The sequence below is a fragment of the Budorcas taxicolor genome, chromosome 3, assembly GCF_023091745.1.
Source record: "Budorcas taxicolor isolate Tak-1 chromosome 3, Takin1.1, whole genome shotgun sequence".
Classification (NCBI taxonomy): domain Eukaryota; kingdom Metazoa; phylum Chordata; class Mammalia; order Artiodactyla; family Bovidae; genus Budorcas; species Budorcas taxicolor.
The window spans coordinates 46,034,710-46,052,495 of record NC_068912.1 but is presented as its reverse complement, the minus strand read 5'-3'; the positions used below and the strand labels follow the sequence as shown (position 1 = coordinate 46,052,495).

At 34.8% G+C, this 17,786-nt stretch overlaps 1 protein-coding gene across 1 annotated transcript in view; it reads right to left on the bottom strand.

The window, feature by feature from the left end:
- The window catches only part of DPYD (dihydropyrimidine dehydrogenase), a 934,615-nt gene that overhangs the window by 667,687 nt on the left and 249,142 nt on the right, over window positions 1-17,786 (bottom strand). The window contains exons 6-7 of the mRNA XM_052637354.1: window positions 7,439-7,635; window positions 2,601-2,682 (exon numbers count right to left, since the gene is read on the bottom strand). Of these exons, the coding sequence (XP_052493314.1) occupies window positions 2,601-2,682; window positions 7,439-7,635 (279 nt within the window). The remainder of the gene's footprint in view (window positions 1-2,600; window positions 2,683-7,438; window positions 7,636-17,786) is intronic.

The following is a 17,786-nucleotide window of genomic DNA, read 5'->3' as shown; positions in this document are numbered from 1 at the left end:
TATTATCACATTTACAACATACTAGAGATTCCAGACAATGAAACAGTGGAAGAAAAAAAATTATATATATATGTATGTATGTATATATATATATGGATGTATATATATGTATATAATATATGTACATATATACATACAATGTACAAAGAGAGTTTTATTGTAACACAATCTTTGGAAAAATTCAGTTTAAAATAAATAATAACTAATCTATCAGCTATTAGATATGAAATAAGTTGAAATTGCTCAATAAGAAATTTAGAAGAACATAGTTTGGAGGGAAGATAATTATGCTAAGTTTAGATATGATGAATGTATGCTATTTGGATGATAAATATGCTCATTAAACTACTAAGAATATAGGAGTTCAAAAGAAAGATGGTACTAGAAGAATCCTTAGTACATAACTTGGCCAAAGTAAATTCTTAATAATTTTATAAAATAATTGAAACAAATCTAATAGAGAAAAAAAAACAGGTAATACCCAAGATAATGCTAGATCACAAAAGCTAAAAATACACATATACATATATAGATACATGCACATACATGCACAGTTACATACATACATATAAGAATATATCACATGCTGCCCAGGAGCCAAAGAAAATAAATCCAGAGAAAAACCCACTTCATTGCCAGTAAATTATTGTTGACTTTAAAATATACAGTGTTAGCTGAGAGGTAAAAACACGAGGCAGGTTATAAGAAGAATGTGGTGATGAGGAAAAAGTGGTAACAAGAGTCGACCATTTTTTAAAAGATATATCCTTTCATGGGTAAGTTTGATACGTCATAAAAGATGAAAGTACTTCATCAATGGATGCCAGTACTCAAAGCTGAAAACGAATCTTATTACTGTCTCTCTTCAGAACTGTACATAGAATTTACTGTTTACAAAGCCAGTTTGAATACCTTATTTCCTTCACATTTTAAAACAACCTGAGTGATGGACAAGATAGTATTAACCCCCTTAACTCAGGTCCTAATTATTTCTTGATAATATAATAAATTCATAGAGTTTAAACTTCAAATGTACAAAATGATGATAAATGACTTCCTACACCTTCCCAAAGGCAATCTACCCTACTGGATTATTACACATGTCCAGAGCACATATATTTTCAGGCATATATAAGCAGATATGTTTATAAAAGTGGTAATAGCATACTTTTCCCTTTGAACAAATACTGACCAAGGTGAAGGACATTAATTGACCTCATCAAGGTTATCTGACTATAAAATTAGTAAGGGACAAAACTGTAGCTGAAACGTACATTTTCTGGCACTCAGTGCACTGACTACTACTATGTCACTGTGTCTTGATGAGTTTCCTAGTAAGAGTAATGGGTATGCCCTACTTTATGCAACATATCCAGTATGGTAGAAATTGAATGCAATTTTATAATTATTTATAAGATGAATTTAGATGTGTCTTAAATTAATTTTTGATTTATCTTCAATTTCAAGTATCACCTAATATATTACTTTGAGGTCTCAAAATCATTTCCTTAATGAGATTTAGGTAAGAACTTGCATTCAAAATGAAAGACATTTAAGGAACTTTTCAGGATATATTTGTATGAAGCAAGTAATCACCCTTAAATCTATTTTGAACATTATTTTGAACAGTTTTCATAAAGGTGTGCACATTTGTATTTCATATTTGCTAGAAGATTTTTTATTTGGTGATTATATACACATTTCATTACCTAACCACTGCCAAATAAAATTAATTATAAGTATAAAAACACAAAATACTGCTATGAGTGTTTTTCTTTTTATTGGTTATTTTAATTTGTATTTCTAAATGCAAGAATCATGAATAGTTTGCTAACCACTTTTCAAAACAGTTTTTATATGTACTTATAATAATGTATTGAGTAATTTATAATATTCCATTAATCTATTATTTTATATCTGTCATGGAAAGGTAAAAGTTTTGAAAAAAAAATAGTAATAAATTTAGGTGAAGAGCCAGAATATATTCTTAAATATAATACAAAAGAATGGAAATTTCTAAAGCTATATCTAAAAGTAAAATGTATTGAGTTTTGATCATCTTTAAAAGAACAGCACAATATTTATTTCACAAAACAATTAAAAATACAGAATTGTTGCTTTCTACCTTGCTGAATTGCTGTTTATATTGAAAAAGGATTATCATGTTAACATTATTGACATTATGCATATAGAAAATAAAATAAACCTCTGTAAGAAATGTTGTTCCAAATTGCATAATACAAATGTTTCAGAGTTCACATAACTTCCACACACACACAAAAAAAATGTGATTAAAGAAACCAAATCCTTCTATTAGCTGCACTGAACCCCTAAAGCAATTTAGGAATTTGTTTCTTACAGACAATTAATCACATGCAGGCGTGCCAGATGAGAACTATTGATTGCCCTTTTCCAGGCTAGTGGCATTCAGACAGCAGACAGACAAATGCCCTAAGCAAGGAGAAGCATCTTTCTGCTTCTGCCTGGTGTAGCTTTTAATTGTTCTTTCCTAAAGTGTGTGACATTTTGCTGTTAATCTTCAATATGGAGCTTACTCCTTTCTTTTAAAGCAATACATAAATGTTATGTTTTTCACTTACCTTTACACCAAGGTCCTTCATAAGCTCAATCTCAAAATTTACTACATCATATGGTAGCCGGAACTGAGGGATTTCAGAAGTACTAAAAAAAAGAGAGAGAAACATTTGTGGAAAAATCAGCAGTGTAAAAATGCAACACGTGTTACTGATCAGTATTAAAGGAATAAGTATTTCTTCTAAGGGTATTTTCGTAATGTATAAGACACGTGTGAGGAAATACACATTTTTATATGCATGACAAAATATGAATGGGTTATACAGAAACAGTAAAAATTGATGTAAAAATAAAAACAATGAAAAACAAATACTGAGTAGAGAATTCATCAAAAGTAATTCCTACACATTTAAGTTTATCACAATAGTTATTTGATCTATTTACTAGCAATTCCATAAATGTCTTAGAGAAGAAAATCTTAAAAAATAAAAAATTATTTGAAAGTATATAGTTTTTGATATGTACATCATACATACATATGTATTCAATAACTATATAGAAAAGTAGATATATTTTCTATATAATTATAGAACATGTATGTACATGTGTGTGATAATGCATACTAAAAACTGTATACTTTTATACAGGAAAAACTATATTGCAAAGCAAAAGAGTTCCAGAAAAACATATACTTCTGCTCCATCCATTAAGCTAAAGTCTTTGACTGTGTGGGTCTCGAAACAAACTGTGGAAAATTCTTAAAGAGATGGGAATACCAGACCACCTGACTTGCCTCCTGAGAAACCTGCATGCAGGTCAAGAAGTTAACAGAAACAGATATGGAACAATGAACTGGTTCAAAATTGAGAAAGGGGTATGTCAAAGCTATATATTGCCACCCTGCTTATTTAACATATATGCAGAGTATATCATGTGAAATGCTGGGCTGGATGAAGCTCAAGCTGGGATCAAGATTGCCAGGAGAAATATCAATAACCTCAGATATGCAGATGACACCACCCTTATGGCAGAAAGCAAAGAAGAACCTGATGAAGAATTCTCATCAAAGAGCCTCTTGATGAAGATGAAAGAGGAGAGTGAAAAATCTGGCTTAAAAACAACTCTCAAAAAACTAAGATCATGGCATCTGGTCCCATCATTCATGGCAAATAGATGGGGAAACAATGGAAACAGTGACAGACTTTATTTTCTTGGGCTCTAAAATCATTGCAGATGGTGATTGCAGCCATGAAATTAAAAGGCACTTACTCCTTGGAAGGAAAGTTATGACTAACCTAGACAGCATATTGAAAAGCAGAGACATTACTTTGCCAACAAAGGTCCATCTAGTCAAGGCTATGGTTTTTCCAGTGGTCATGTATGGATGTGAGAGTTGGACTGTGAAGAAAGCTGAGCGCCGAAGAATTGATGCTTTTGAACTGTGGTGTTGGAGAAGACTCCTCAGAGTCCCTTGGACTGCAAGGAGATCCAACCAGTCCATTCTGAAGGAGATCAGCCCTGGGTGTTCTTTGGAAGGAATGATGCTGAAGCTGAAACTTCAGTACTTTGGCCACCTGATGCGAAGAGTTGACTCACTGGAAAAGACTCTGATGCTGGGAGGGATTGGGGGCAGGAGGAAAAGGGGACGGCCGAGGATGAGATGGCTGGATGGCATCACTGACTCAATGGAGGTGAGTTTGAGTGAACTTAGGGAGATGGTGATGGACAGGGAGGCCTGGCATGCTGCGATTCATGGGGTTGCAAAGAGTCGGACACGACTGAGCGACTGAACTGAACTGAACTGATTCTGCATAAAAAATAGAGATGCTAACAACTACAAAAATCTTCTACCAAATTTGTCAACACAATAATTCACAAACAGGGATTGTGTCTTTTCAAGCTGCTTGTGCAAATGCAAGTGTAAAAAGATTATGTCTAGTCTATAAGCAAAGCAAAGCCGCTCAGTTGTGTCTGACTCTGCGACCCCATGGACTGTAGCCCACCAGACTCCTCCATCCATGGAATTTTTTAGGCAAGAGTACTGGAGTGGGTTGCCATTTCTAGTCTATACAGCCACCCAATAATTAAGTTCATATGTTTTAAACTAGCTCACATATTCATTGATGTGTATATCTGAAAAAAAGTACAGTGTTTATATATATGTTGCTAATAGATTATGTTTTTCCTAATTAATGAAGCTGTGGTAAAATGCCATTAAAAATAAAAGCCTAAATAATTCCAGAAAAATAATGTTAGGTATTTTACTCTCCAGCAGAAAAATTTACAACGTAAGTGTGATACCTTAAAACTCAAAGTAGTGAAACATCAATACAGAAAAATAATTACTTCTGGGCTATCAGGATATTTATTCTTCAGTTTAAGTTTCATATCCTCTCTAAAGGGTCTTCATACTATGTGATATTTTTGCTTGATGATTTAGTTTAATAGTTTTATATTAATAATAGCTTACTTGGAGTTTAGCATATTGTCATTGTACCAATGTTGATATTTATATACCTATTAATACCTATTTACAGGTGTCATATGATGTAAAAACAACATATATTTTAGTTGCAACTTAATTTATTCTGATTATTAAATATGACAAATCTGTTGCTTAAAAATAGTTCAGTAGCCATCAAAATTTAAATGCTAAGTAAAGCAACAGATATGCCAACTGGATATATTTTTATAATCAATGAGTTTCTTTTGCAAAATGACACACTTAGGGGAAAAAAATAAACTGAGTAATATTATCAAATTATCATGCAAATTCTTGCTCATTTTTACATCAAATGTTTTAAGGAATATCCAGTCCCTGCTTAAAATAAATTTTATTTTTTATGATCCTAACTAAAACACATGTTACTATAAAGTTCCATTTAGTTTATAATTTTTAGGATTTTTTTTTCCACTATAGGATATTACATGATATTGAAATAAGTTCTCTGTGCTACACAGTAAATCATTGTTGCTTATCTATTTGTAGAGTAGTTTGTATCTGTTAACCCCAAGCTCCTAATTTATCTCTCTCACCCTCCTTTTCCCCTCTGGTAACCATAAGTTTGTTTTCTATGTGAGTCTTGGTTTGTAAATAAGTTTATTTAAATTATTTTTAGGTTTCACATATAAGTGATATCAATATTTGTCTTTCTCTGTCTCATTTACTTCACTCAGTGTGATAATCTTTACTGTAACTTCACTTAGTGTGATAATCTTTACTGTGAATGCCAGTATTTCACTCTTTTTATGGCTGAGTAATATTACATTGTATACATATTTACCACAGCTCCTTTATCCATTCATCTGTCAATGAACACAGGTTGCTTCCATATCTTGGCTACTGTCAACAGTGCTGCTATGAACACTGAGATGCATGCATTTTTGTCATACTAGAGTTTTCATATTTTGTGGCTATCTGTCCAGGGATGGAATTGAAGGATCATATGGCAGCTCTATTTTTAGTTGTCTAAGAAACCTCTATACTATTTTCCATAGTGGCTCTACCAAATTACATTCCAACCAAGCGTGCAGACCAGTTCTCTTTTCTTCACTACTTCTCCAGCATTTGTTATTTGTAGACTTTTGAAGGATGACCATTCTGAGCAGTGTGAGGTGATACCTCATTGTCATTTTGATTTGCATTTCTCTAATGATTATCAATGTTGAGCATCTTTACATGCGCCTGTTGCCTTTCTGTATGTCTTTCTTAGAGAAATGTTTACTTAGGTCTTCTGCCCATTTTTAAATTGGGTTATTTATTTTATTTTCACATTGAGTTGTACGAGCTGTTTTGGCAATTAAACTCTGTTGGTCATATTGTTTGCAAATATTTTCTCCCATTCCACAGATTATATTTTTGTTTTGTGGATGGTTTCCTTTGCTATGCAAAAGCTTTCAAGCTTCATTAGGTTATATTTACTTATTTTTGTTGTTATTTATTTTACCTTGGGAGATTGATCTAAGAAAATATTCGTAAGATTTAAACCAGATAGAGAATGCTTTGCTTATGTTTTCTTGTAGGAGTTTTATGGTGTCATGTCTTTTATTTACGTTTTTAAGCCATTTTGAGTTTACTTTTATATATATGGTGTGAGGAAGTGTTCTAAGTTTAATGATTTACATATAGTTGTCCAACTTGCCCAGCATCACTCATTGAAAAGACTGCCTTTTTTCCACTATATATTCTACAGAGTCCATTTATCTTAAATAAAGTAAACTCCATCCATTGTCCAAGCCCGATATGGATATATGAAAATCACTTATACACAGTGAATATTTTCCATACTAGTGCATGGAACTTCAAGGGAATAAATGTTTATGTGATGAATCCTGGTTTACAACAATGATGTTGCTTAACAGCAAATAGTAATATGGTAGTTATGAGATAAAACACTGCATAAATGTACATTAAAATGGAACATTTTTAGTAGTCTCTAACTTAATTGTAATCAAATGCAAGACGTAAAGAGATTGGAGAATGAAAATACATGACCTAGACAACACGTCTACATACACACTGAAATGAATCATCCAATATTCTGTGGAGGTTGGTTTCCCCATCTCTAATTTGCAAAACTCACATATATCTCCATTAAGGGAAAGATTCACAGGGATGAAATAAGCTTTCATATGATTGTTTCCTCTATTCGTAAAATATTTTGCTGTGATTTTTCTTAAATTCACAGAACTAGAGAGAGAAATTTTAAAATAAATATTACTTAAAGCCAACTGCAAATTTAAAGTGAATGATGAAATCAAAATTTGAGCATTTGGAAAAAAGAAAAGTTAAAATACCATCTGTGAACCTGAAGTTCCTATATGATTACAAACCAACAATATTCATAATTGTTTTACCCCATTATTTTTAACACTATGAACATGAAATAAATGTAGGAATTACCTTAAACCACCAACGTATTCTTGTTTTTCAAATATGGTGATGTCATTGTAGCCTAATCGAGCCAAGAAGGAAGCACAACTTATACTTGCAGGCCCGGCACCCAAAAGAGCAATCTTTGCAGAATAGGCTTCAGGCATTTTTTCTGGGGGAGGCAGAGAAGGATTCCTGATTTGTGGGATATTCATTGCTTTGAATACCTACGGAGAAATCAATTGGCATGGTTAACATTTTTAAGATAGTTTTTACATTCTCAAATGTATTTTTAATGTTTCAAATTCACTTATGCTTTTAACAGAAATAAACATATTTTAAGTACTAGCATAGGATATTTAGAAGTCATATTGGGTGCAGTTGATGACAATTTATGCTCGACTAACTCTTTCTCAATCTTTGAAATTTCTGCCTAAGGTCACACTTCAGGGAAGCATTCCTGACTCACTCTTCCTACTCCACTATCTGGGCCAACTTAAGCATTCCTCCTCTGAGCTCCTGAATCACATTTTGTACACTACTAAGAAAATCATCTACCATATGTGTCATGTGTCCAGGTTAGTCAGCAGAACATTAGTTCTTGAGTCAGAGAATAGGTCAGATATAAAAATGTACACATATAACTTATTAACTGTTTTAAATATTTTAGACACATGTTACCATGTATAACCAGCAGTGAGCACTATCCTGGCAAGCAGACATTCAGAAAATAATTTATGGCATCTGTTTCTGGTTGTAACAGACTAGTTTTTGAAGGATAACTTTTCAAAAATATGTTGGAAGCACTGGATAGCCTCTGAAGTAACCCTGACTAGAGGAGCCATGATCTCAGGGAAAAACAGAACATCAGAGAAGTGAGATGACAGTATAGGAGTTAACTTTTATCCTGAGGGAATCGCTGACTTTTTAGCAAAATGAGGAATCTTATAGATAGAAGACCAAGGCTCAGAAGAAAGAGCAAGAGAGATCTTAGGTAATCTAGGACTAGAGTGACACAGGGTTTGGGGAATGTAAGGGGCTAGAAACCAGAAGCAGAAAGCATAGAAAAGATTAATTCTTACACTTCATAAGAAAAAGACTAAGAATATAAATAACAATCAAAAAGAAAAGTCTCTATAAAGCAGAAGGGGGACTTCCCAGGTGGCTCAGAAGTAAAGAATCCACCTGCCAGTGCAGAATGCCCTGGAGACATGGGTTCGAGCCCTGGGTTGGGAAGATCCCAAGGAGGGCAAGGCAATCCACTCCAGTATCTTTGCCTGGAGAATCCCATGGACAGAGGAACCTGCAGGGCTACAGCCCACCCGGTCACAAAGAGTCAGACACGACTAAAGCAACTTGGCATGCATGCAAAGCAGAAGGGAGCCTTCTGCACTCTGATGGACCAAATGAAACAACTAGAGTACAGGAGTAGCTAAAGAAGAGAAAGTCCTAGTCAACATCTTAGCAGACAGATGAAACTGACGGAGGGTTATACTCTGCAAGTAGAGCAGACCAGAGGTAGACATGCAACCCAGCCTGAGTCAGCTCAGCTCCTGATTTACATAAGGGTGATATGGTCTCACTCCTGTCTACCTACCAAATGAAATGGGGAACCTTGTGTGGTAAATAAGTCAACCACAATGTCTACAAATTTTCATATACAAGGCTTGGCTTCTGATCAAAAATCCCAGGTCAGTCATTAACTAAGAACTGCCAATAACTCAGAAAACAGATAGATATGAATACATAATTCAGGACATGTTGTTATCACAAATGGACTTTATACAGAAAATCTACAATGAATTTATAAGAATGTGACTTCACAAGGAAACTTAAATTTGTGCAAAAAAAGAGAAATTTTTAAAAAGAAATTCAAAATTAAAATCAAAAACAAAATAAATGTCCTTAACAGTAATTTGAACAACTGAGCAAAAATGGACTCATAAATGGAAGATGGGTCAGTATTTCGTTATTTTTCCACTTATTGTTGCACCTGATTCCTCCCCTTCCCTTAGTTTGATAGCAGTAATTTTTGCTGATGAAGTGAGAATTTAAATAAAACTTTGTAAACTTCATCTCAGAGGACAATATATTTAGAGGACTGGCTTTAAAATTACACTCTCGGGGTTGAGTCTTGACCTCTATCATTCTCATGGTAAAGTCCTTGAATAAAGACTTTAATATCTCCATGCATGAAACTCCTCAAACTGTAAACTGGATCAGTAATAAGGAAGGGATGGAGCCAAAGCAAAAACAATACCCAGTTGTGGATGTGACTGGTGATAGAAGCAAGGTCTGATGCTGTAAAGAACAATATTGCATAGGAACCTGGAATGTCAGGTCCATGAATCAAGGCAAATCGGAAGTGGTCGAACAAGAGATGGCAAGGTGAACGTCGACATTCTAGGAATCAGTGAACTAAAATGGACTGGAATGGGTGAGTTTAACTCAGATGACCATTATATCTACTACTGCGGGCAGGAATCCCTCAGAAGAAATGGAGTAGCCATCATGGTCAACAAAAGAGTCTGAAATGCAGTACTTGGATGCAATCTCAAAAACGACAGAATGATCTCTGTTTGTCTCCAAGGCAAAACATTCACTATCACAGTTATCCAAGTCTATGCCCCAACCAGTAATGCTGAAGAAACTGAAATTGAACAGTTTTATGAAGACCTACAAGACCTTTTAGAACTAACACCCAAAAAAGATGCCCTTTTTATTATAGGGGACTGGAAAGCAAAAGTAGGAAGTCAAGAAATACCTGGAGTAACAGGCAAATTTGGCCTTGGAATGTGGAACGAAGCAGGGCAAAGACTAATAGAGTTTTGCCAAGAAAATGCACTGGTCATAGCAAACACCCTCTTCCAACAACACAAGAGAAGACTCTACACATGGACATCACCAGATGGTCAACACCGAAATCAGATTGATTATATTCTTTGCAGCCAAAGATGGAGAAGCTCTATACAGTCAACAAAACCAAGACCAGGAGCTGACTGCAGCTCAGATCATGAACTCCTTATTGCCAAATTCAGACTTAAATTGAAGAAAGTAGGGAAAACCACTAGACCATTTAGGTATGACCTAAACCAAATCCCTTATGATTATACAGTGGAAGTGAGAAATAGTTTTAAGGGACTAGATGTGCTAGATAGAGTGCCTGATGAACTATGGACAGTGGTTCATGACACTGTACAGGAGACAGGGATCAAGACCATCCCCATGGAAAGAAAATGCAAAAAAGCAAAATGGCTGTATGGGGAGGCCTTACAAATAGCTGTGAAAAGAAGAGAAGCGAAAAGCAAAAGAGAAAAGGAAAGATATAAGCATCTGAATGCAGAGTTCCAAAGAAAAGCAAGAAGAGATAAGAAAGCCTTCTTCAGCGATCAGTGCAAAGAAATAGAGGAAAACAACAGAATGGGAAAGACTAGAGATCTCTTCAAGAAAATTAGAGATACCAAGGGAACATTTCATGCAAAGATGGGCTCGATAAAGGACAGAAATGGTATAGACCTAACAGAAGCAGAAGATATTAAGAAGAGGTGGCAAGAATACACAGAAGAACTGTACAAAAAAGATCTTCATGACCCAGATAATCATGATGACGTGATCACTAATCTAGAGCCAGACATCTTGGAATGTGAAGTCAAGTGGGCCTTAGAAAGCATCACCATGAACAAAGCTAGTGGAGGTGATGGAATTCCAGTTGAGCTGTTTCAAATCCTGAAAGATGATGCTGTGAAAGTGCTGCACTCAATATGCCAGCAAATTTGGAAAACTCAGCAGTGGCCACAGGACTGGAAAAGGTCAGTTTTCATTCCAATTCCAAACAAAGGCAATGCCAAAAAATGCTCGAACTACCTCACAATTGCACTGATCTCACATGCTAGTAAAGTAATGCTCAAACTTCTCCAAGCCAGGCCTCAGAAATACGTGAACCATAAAATCCCTGATGTTCAAGCTGGTTTTAGAAAAGGCAGAGGAACCAGAGATCAAATTGCCAACATCCACTGGATCAAGGAAAAAGCAAAAGAGTTCCAGAAAAACATCTATTTCTGCTTTATTGACTATGCCAAAGCCTTTGACTGTGTGGATCACAATAAACTGGAAAATTCTGAAAGAGATGAGAATACCAGACCACCTGACCTGCCTCTTGAGAAACCTGTATGCAGGTCAGGAAGCAACAGTTAGAATGGGACATGGAACAACAGACTGGTTCCAAATAGGAAAAGGAGTAGGTCAAGGCTGTATATTGTCACCCTGCTTATTTAACTTCTATGCAGAGTACATCATGAGAAACGCTAGGCTGGAAGAAACACAAGCTGGAATCAAGATTGCTGGGAGAAATATCAATAACCTCAGATATGCAGATGACACCACCCTTATGGCAGGAAGTGAAGAGGAACTAAAAAGCCTCTTGATGAAAGTGAAAGAGGAGAGTGAAAAAGTTGGCCTAAAGCTCAACATTCAGAAAACGAAGATCATGGCATCTGGTCCCATCACTTCATGGGAAATAGATGGGGAAACAGCAGAAACAGTGTCAGAGTTTATATTTTTGGGCTCCAAAATCACTGCAGATGGTGACTGCAGCCATGAAATTAAAAGGTGCTTACTCCTTGGAAGAAAAGTTATGACCAACCTAGATAGCATATTCAAAAGCAGAGACATTACTTTGCCGACTAAGGTCCGTCTAGTCAAGGCTATGGTTTTTCCTGTGGTCATGTATGGATGTGAGAGTTGGACTGTGAAGAAGGCTGAGTGCTGAAGAATTGATGCTTTTGAACTGTGGTGTTGGAGAAGACTCCTCAGAGTCCCTTGGACTGCGAGGAGATCCAACCAGTCCATTCTGAAAGAGATCAACCCTGGGATTTCTTTCAAGGAATGATGCTAAAGCTGAAGGTCCAGTATTTTGGCCACCTGATGCAAAGAGCTGACTCATTGGAAAAGACTCTGATGCTGGGAGGGGTTGGGGGCAGAAGGAGAAGGGGACGACAGAGGATGAGTGGCTGGATGGCATCACCGACTCGATGGACGTGAGTCTGAGTGAGGTCCAGAAGATGGTGATGGACAGGGAAGCCTGGCGTGCTGCGATTCATGGGGTCTCAAAGGGTCTGACACGACTGAGCGACTGAACTGAACTGAACTGAACTGAACTGAACTGAAGGCTGCTATGAGGATTGAATGAGTTAATACGTGCAAAGCTAATCTGAGTGTTTTTCCTCCCATCTGTAGTGAATGTCAGGGCATGGTGGAGTTATAACACATACTAGGGATCCAACACGATTTTGATTAATTTCAAAATTCCTGTTTCTGAACTCCAGTGATAGGCCTCAATAAATGAGTACTACACATAGTTCTTTTTCAGTGATACGAAAGGATGGTTACCTATCTGTTATTTGTAAGGGACTAATCTTCTTGGGGAGTATTTAAAATAGATCTCCTTGCATAATAGTCCTGTGATTTCTAAATTTTCACCCATCTGGAAAGGGCATTCCTTTCATCACTCCATATTGACTTTATTATTATTTCCTCTATAATTTTCACATTTTGAGGCAAGGGAGAAATTATCCTGATTTTAAAGACTGAGACAGAGAGATGCCAGTATTTCACTTGGGGGTGATTTTTCCCCCAAGCCTCCTCACATTAAGGAGACAGAAAGAGTATAAATTTCTAATAATTATATAGCCCTCTCTAAATGGAAAAGAACATAATATGGTAAATGCAAAGACATTTACCAACTCTAATCTGAGGGTAAGTTTTTCCTCATTTTAATCTTTCTTACTTTCTAAAATGATACACAGTGAAAACAAACAGAAATATTTGGTAGCTATAATTCTTCCCCAATTGCTCTACTTGTTGTTATTTACCAAGAAATACCACATGTAAACCATAGGGAAATCATGACAAATAAAATATTTTTGGAAATTCCAGAATATCTCCACCATTTGAAGGATATATGGTAAAAGGTTAGCTGTAGCCTACACATCCCATAAGAGTGTTATATTTTTGCAAGTATTTTAACTTGATTTTATTATAGAATAAAACATAATTTCTGGTCATTTCAAAAGGGATATTATTTCATCAGTGTAGGTCTAAGAGAAATCTTAACACAAATAATACACTGGTTTTCACTTCACTGGTTTCAATTTCTTTGAGTTATTTAATTAGCAATATGCCAGTCTGGTTACCTTTTGAATGCCTGAATGGAGAGAGATTGTTATTTGTGCATCCAAAAGTACGTTACCTCAAATTACATGGCTTCTAGGAGACGCTTCTATGTAATTTTCCTGATAACGTGCTTCCTTTTGTGAAAGAAGTCAAAAGAAACATTGAGTACATAGTATGCCCTGCACTCATCCCTTGAAAAGAAATATTCTCGGGCTACCTGACAGTTTTTCCACAGCAATTAAACAAGGGACACTAAAAGTGGGAAGTATATTTTAAACATATCTGAAATAAGGAAAACTTCATACAATGGTACATTTTTAGTTGTCAATTCATTTAGTGATTTTTTAAATGTTGTTTCATCATTATCTTATTATTAAAAGAGTCATTGTTGTAACACATATCTGGCATGCTAAAAATATTATATGATGTAAAATCAGAATGTTCTGTTCTATTCAATTTTCACCTTAATTTAGGAAATATCTTTATGTGCCCTCTAGACACAAGTGTGAGTAAGACAAACATAGACCTTCCAGTAAGTAGTTACCTGGGTAACAGAAGAATCATGTCTTAAACACAGAAAAATTATTACAATGTAATCTGCCAATGTGTAGGGTTCATTTTTATACACGGTGCTCTTGGAACCAGTGAGAAAGAAAACTTATCTGAGAAGGGAGGAAAAATAACACCTTAACTAAATCTTTAAAAAAAATGACACATGTTATTGTGGAGAAGATTTTACCTCTTTAAATGTCAGCTCTAAAATTCAGAGAGTAATAATTATTTCAATAATTTATTGTGAAGACTGAGTAAATCAATGATGATAACCTCCAGAGGTTAACGCTTTCTCTTTATAAGGTACTCTCTTGAGTGCTTAGCCTTTTATATCTTCAGCCTCCCAAACTCTTCAAAGTTAGGTACAATTGTTCATTTTATGCACAGCAGAACTGATTCCTAAATTATTGTTATTACATTATAGTTCATATTTTTATTATGATTAGGCTGTGTGTTCTATTCATGCTTTAAGGCTACAATTGAAATAAATGGTTGACAAAAAACAATTCAAAAGCATAGGTGTGTATACTTTGGTTGTGAGCAACTTTACTGATCCAAAATCATACGCAGGTTCAAACTAATCAGTACAAACACTTATGTGCCTTCAGGGATTTGCTCATGCTGTTGTTCTCTGTGCCTTGAATTCTCACCAGTTCCTCACTCTACTGGACATGATGTATACCTCTCGGGACTCAGTTTAAATTTCACTTTCTCAGCTCAGCTTACCCTCCCTGATAGGCTAGGAAATCTGTTAGGTTTCCTAGCTACTGGCTCCCACAGTACTGTCTGACTGCTCCCCTCAGCACTTCATTATAATTTGCCTAATAGTCTGTCTTTCTCAGTAAGCAATAAGCTACCTGAGGGTTAGCATCATTCTTATCTTGTTCATCACAGTGTCCTTAGCACCCAGACACTGCAAGCATCTAGTTAGTCACTCAAATATATTTTCAATGCTGGGTTTGGAAAATAAAGCTGTTGGGGGCCAGGCAATCCATCTTACAGCTTGCTGGGGATGAAAGGAGAGCAGGCAGGCAACAGGGAGTGACGGAGACATGGTAGATTAGAGAGATCTTCCCCCCTTCAGCTCCAATTGCCTGCTAACATGATTTTTCTAGAAAAATGATTAACTACTTAAGTACGATTAACTACTCATAAGCAGTTCAATAAAATAATAAAAGAACAGTAATTAGAAGGCAGCTGTAACTGAAACATACAGGTTACTATATGATATGGCCAGGTAATCATTTACTAATCTATTTTCAGAGTCAGGTTTTCTTTGTAGGCCATCATCATTTTTGCTTTCATTCGTATTATTTGCATTATCTTTCTTCCATTTTTTTTTTTCATAATTTACCACCCCACCACCACTAAAACATCCCTCCCCAACCTGTTTCCTCTCTCTCTAGCATCTTGAAATGAAACCCGCTTATCTTTATCTTTTTTGTTATAAACATGTAAAATCACAAATTTTCATTTAAAAATAACTGGCTACATTTTATGGGTTGTCAATGGAAATTGTGTTATTCAGTCTAAATATTTTATAATTTCTATTATGACAACCTCTTCAGCAAATGTGCTTTAAATCTGTTGTTATTGCCTTCATTTTGATAATATTTTGATATTTTAAGTTCAATTCAGTTCAGTCACTCAGTCATGTCCAACTCTTTGTGACCCATGGACTGCAGCATGCCAGGCTTCCCTGTCCATCACCAATTCCTGGAGCTTGTTCAAACTCATGTCCATAAAGTTGGTGATGCCATGCACCCATCTCATCCTCTGTCATCCCCTTCTCCTCCTGTCTTTGATATTTTATATCTAATTTAGTTGTGTTTAGAAAAAAATGTAGTCCGTATGTATTTAACTGAAAACTATACACACACACACACACACACACATATATATATTTCTGAAAGTACATGGTCAATTTGGATAAATGTTCTTTCCACAGGTGCCTGAAAAGGTCACACTCACTCTGTTAGCTGGATACAGAAACTTTTATACATTTATTAAATCAATCTAATAAATTTAATTCAAATAATTCTTAAAAATTTTAAGTAAGGCCATGTTGTAATGTAATTTTAAGAATGTTTATTCTTCTTTTCATTATTTATTTTTCTCTTTATTTTTATTAATATATTTTCTCTGAAAGTCCACTTTTGTTACATATAAATTCCACTACATTAACTTTTTCTTTTTTTTTTAGTTAACCATCTTTTATTCAGTGTTGTTAAATGAAGAGCACTTCCATACAGGTTTAACAAAAGGCACTGAAACTTCATTTAACAGCTGTGGCAAACTATCATGGTTAGTATTTGCATAGTATTTCTTTTTTCAACACATTATTTTCAAGTTTGCTACAATAATGGCTTTCTCTTCTAAACATCTTATAGTTGCTTGAAGTATTCATTTTTAATCCGTAATAGAGCCTCTTATGTTTTAATAGGTAAACTTGATAAAAGTAAGTTTTGTGGTTAATAATATATTTGCATTTATTTCTTCTATTTGCCTTGTGTTTCCTGTTACCTATGGTTTGTACTTCCTCCTCATGCTCTTGACTTTTATTTTCCCTTTTCTGTCTCTCAGTGGATTAAGTTTTCTACCATCTCAGCCATCTTTGTTTCTATGACTGCTTACAAATTACAAATTGTATTTCTAGATTTTATGTGATTACCTTTTTTAATTTTTAACACAGATATTTCAATGTTTTAAAAAACATATTCCTGTTATCAAGTATTTCTCTTCTCTCAAAAGGCCCTTAGGCACCCCTGACTACCTGACCCCTGACTCCCACCTCAAACACCTTCCTTGTCAATTTTATGTAAAGTTTTTATCTCTATCTTTATTTTTCACCCCCCAAAATGAGTTGTCATTCTTTTCTACAGTCAATAGTTAATTTTATTTATGACTATATTTTTCTGGTTTCCTTGCATCATCATTTCTTACATCCCTCTTTCATGCCAAGTTTGTCTCAATTATGCTGAAGAATAATTTTTTTAAGAATTCTTATAATAAGGTGAGTGACAAACCACCTTAGATTTTAAATGGTTACAATATCTTTATTTATGTTTGTATTGTTGAGGGAGAAATACCGTTCTTTATCCTAGTCCTTTAAAACACTGTGTTCTTGGCTTCTAACATCTATGGATACTAATGAGAAGTCTGAGGGCAGATTGTTGATTTGAGAATAATCTTTTTTTTTCCCCCCCTGGAAGCTGATTCTTTCAAGAACCTTGGTATTTCACAATATTACAATTGTGTTCTAAATGAGGAACTTATATCTTTCCTTTCTTTTGGAAAACCATCTACAACTGCCTTAAGACTGCTCTACATCAATTTCTAACCCGGCTCTAAATTTAAAGTTTTACTAGTATTTTTATTTCAGTGAATATTTCTAATCAACTATTTCATATCAAAATTCAGTTTTATTTCATAATAAAATTCAGTTTTATTATTAATTTTACCTTATTTATGTGGATATTATTTTCTATTTATTTTAAAAGGCCTGAATATGATATTATTTGGTTTCATTAGGATAAAATCATCTGTAGTTTGAGTCTTTTGATTATCACTGGTTAAGTAGTTTTTTAAACTGGTTGAACTAGTTTTTCTAACGTTGTTTTGAACTTTAGGCTTTAGATTTACACTGAGAGAAAAT